Consider the following 2,229-nt stretch of genomic DNA (forward strand, 5'->3'; position numbering starts at 1 on the left):
TCTTTTGACCAATTTTATGTATTGAATATGGAAGTTACATGGAGAAGAGGAGAGAGACTACATACAGAAAAAGAGTCAAGAGAGAAGAGCAAAACACCCCTAATACATGATCCGATGCTCCTATTTATAAAGAATATAGGGATAAAGCGTAAAAAATACATCTTTTATCTTTGTTCTAAAAAGGTTGTACAGGATATTTTAGTCTTTTTTTAGCGTCTAGACCTTTTGCACCACAAGTCTTTTGGTCGATCGACTGAGCAAGTTTCGGAAGGCTTTCGTCTGGGCACCAGTTGGCTTTTGAATTAAAAGTCGGTCAGTTCTTGAGTAGGATGGTCGGTTGGCTCTTGAGTGTTTGGTCAACTTTTCTAATTATTGTCCTTGGTGATCATTTGGGGAGCTTTTGAGAGGGCATTGAGTTGATACCGCTAGATGATTGGAGGTGCTAGATCTTTATTTGGTCGTTTCCTTTAGAGTGATCAATGTGGGTAACTATTTCTTGTTAGCTTGGGTGGCCCTTAAGTTGTCTGAACTTGTCTTTCATCGCCTGCTAACCCTTCAGCCGGATGGGTTGGCTATTAATCTGTCAGATTAGTGAGGCATTATTGTTTTCGTTAGAGGGATCCTTCGTCATGTCTTCTTTAATCTTGAAGTGTTATAATATTTCAATATTTGTGCTGACACAGTTTTCAATGCACATTTTAAGTTCTTTGATTCTCTTACTTCTTAATAGCAACAAGTGTGATAAAAATAAAAAAAAGTTAAAGCAATAATAAATTTTAACAGTAATAATAGAAAGCATTGATTAAATCCCAAAGTTCTCATGCCCGTGACCCTTATAAATAAGGTATAGTGGACATTCTCAACATTCAACATTTGTCTCTCTTTGCATCGACTCAAAGTCTGAAGACATCCTTATGGAGAAAAGATTGAATCCTTTGTCCAAACTCATGGACCAGAAGAAGATGTTGGCTACTTTTGGGGTGAAGAAACATTGCCACCCGAAGGGTGACCTGAGGAAGCTGTTGGAGAAAAAAATTGCCAAGAAGTCGAAGATGTCCAAGAGGATCGATCAGAGGAAATAATTGGATTTGAACTGAGAGGTTTTATAGAAGAGTAAACCAGTGTTGGGAAGAAGTTGGGTGGTTTGAGTGCTAGTCCGCCGACTAAGGCTTCTATTACAATCTCAAGTAACTAAAAACTATAGGTGCTCCTCAACTGGTTAGAGATCAAAGAACCAACGATGTTCAATAGTAAGTTAGGATGAAAGAAACTACTGCTAATCCCCCGTTAGTAAAAGGGGGCATACTCTCAACTACTTAATTGGTCTGAGATGGAGAAAATTCTAAGTATGAATGTTTTATTGTCTTAGGCTTTTTAGATTTTTTTTATTAGTTATCTCTTGAAATAGATGAGGACATACGTATCAAGGGCTTGCCTCTTACTGGTGTCTGCCTTGATCTAGCTATGGGGCCGACTCCTGTACATCTAGTGTCGATCAGGAGCGAGGAGAACTTATTCAACCTCTGGGTTTACCCCATCGAGATCAATGAGGAAGTGGCTGAGGGGCGCAAGATGTCCTTAAGGACATTAACCCACCACTTTCATGAAGTGGAGGCCACTTTGGCTCAGATGGATGAGGATCACTGAAAGGAGGATCTCCATGAGGTGTTGGTCGAACTAGAGGAATTTCAAGGGGAGACATCCGCTCTTCATCAAGAAATGTCTGAAATCCAAGAGGATGCTTATGTGTAGAGGGGTCGCTATGAGGTTGGCAGAGGAAATCAAGCCCAAGGTTAGATGTTGTAATGGAGGTTCCTTAGAAAGGTCTTGTCTCGGCCGAGGTGACTGATATCCAGTTCGTAAAGTACCTTCTGTTGAACTAGAGTCTGAGGGTAATTTCTTAATATTTTTGAAATGAAATTTTATTATATTTTTTTCTTGATTTTTGTGTTGACATGACATTTTTGCGTGATGGTTCCTCTTCTATTGTATCCCTATAAATTAGAACTGAATGTGTTATTTTGTGGTTGTGTTGTCTTTTCTTAATGCCTTTCTATTGTTTGGTTTCTTCTTTCTTTGCTAGGTTTTTCTTTTAATGTTTTGAAGGCTCCAAAACATACTTTGTAAACCATCATAATGGTGGCGACCAAGTGGTTAGTTTTGTCTCCTTCAGAGGTACCCTTTATGGAGGAGGCTATCCTTTACATCCTAACCATTAAGTTCTAGGCC

At 39.1% G+C, this 2,229-nt stretch overlaps 1 protein-coding gene across 1 annotated transcript in view; it reads left to right on the top strand.

Moving 5' to 3' along the window:
• The window catches only part of LOC110038367 (peroxidase 52-like), a 4,843-nt gene extending 3,196 nt beyond the window's left edge, over positions 1–1,647 (top strand). Inside the window, exon 3 of the mRNA XM_020743181.1 lies at positions 1,393–1,647. Coding sequence (XP_020598840.1) covers positions 1,393–1,647 — 255 coding nt within the window. The remainder of the gene's footprint in view (positions 1–1,392) is intronic.
• The last annotated feature ends 582 nt before the right edge of the window (positions 1,648–2,229 follow it).

The sequence above is a fragment of the Phalaenopsis equestris genome, unplaced genomic scaffold (assembly GCF_001263595.1).
Source record: "Phalaenopsis equestris unplaced genomic scaffold, ASM126359v1 Scaffold232691, whole genome shotgun sequence".
NCBI lineage: Eukaryota > Viridiplantae > Streptophyta > Magnoliopsida > Asparagales > Orchidaceae > Phalaenopsis > Phalaenopsis equestris.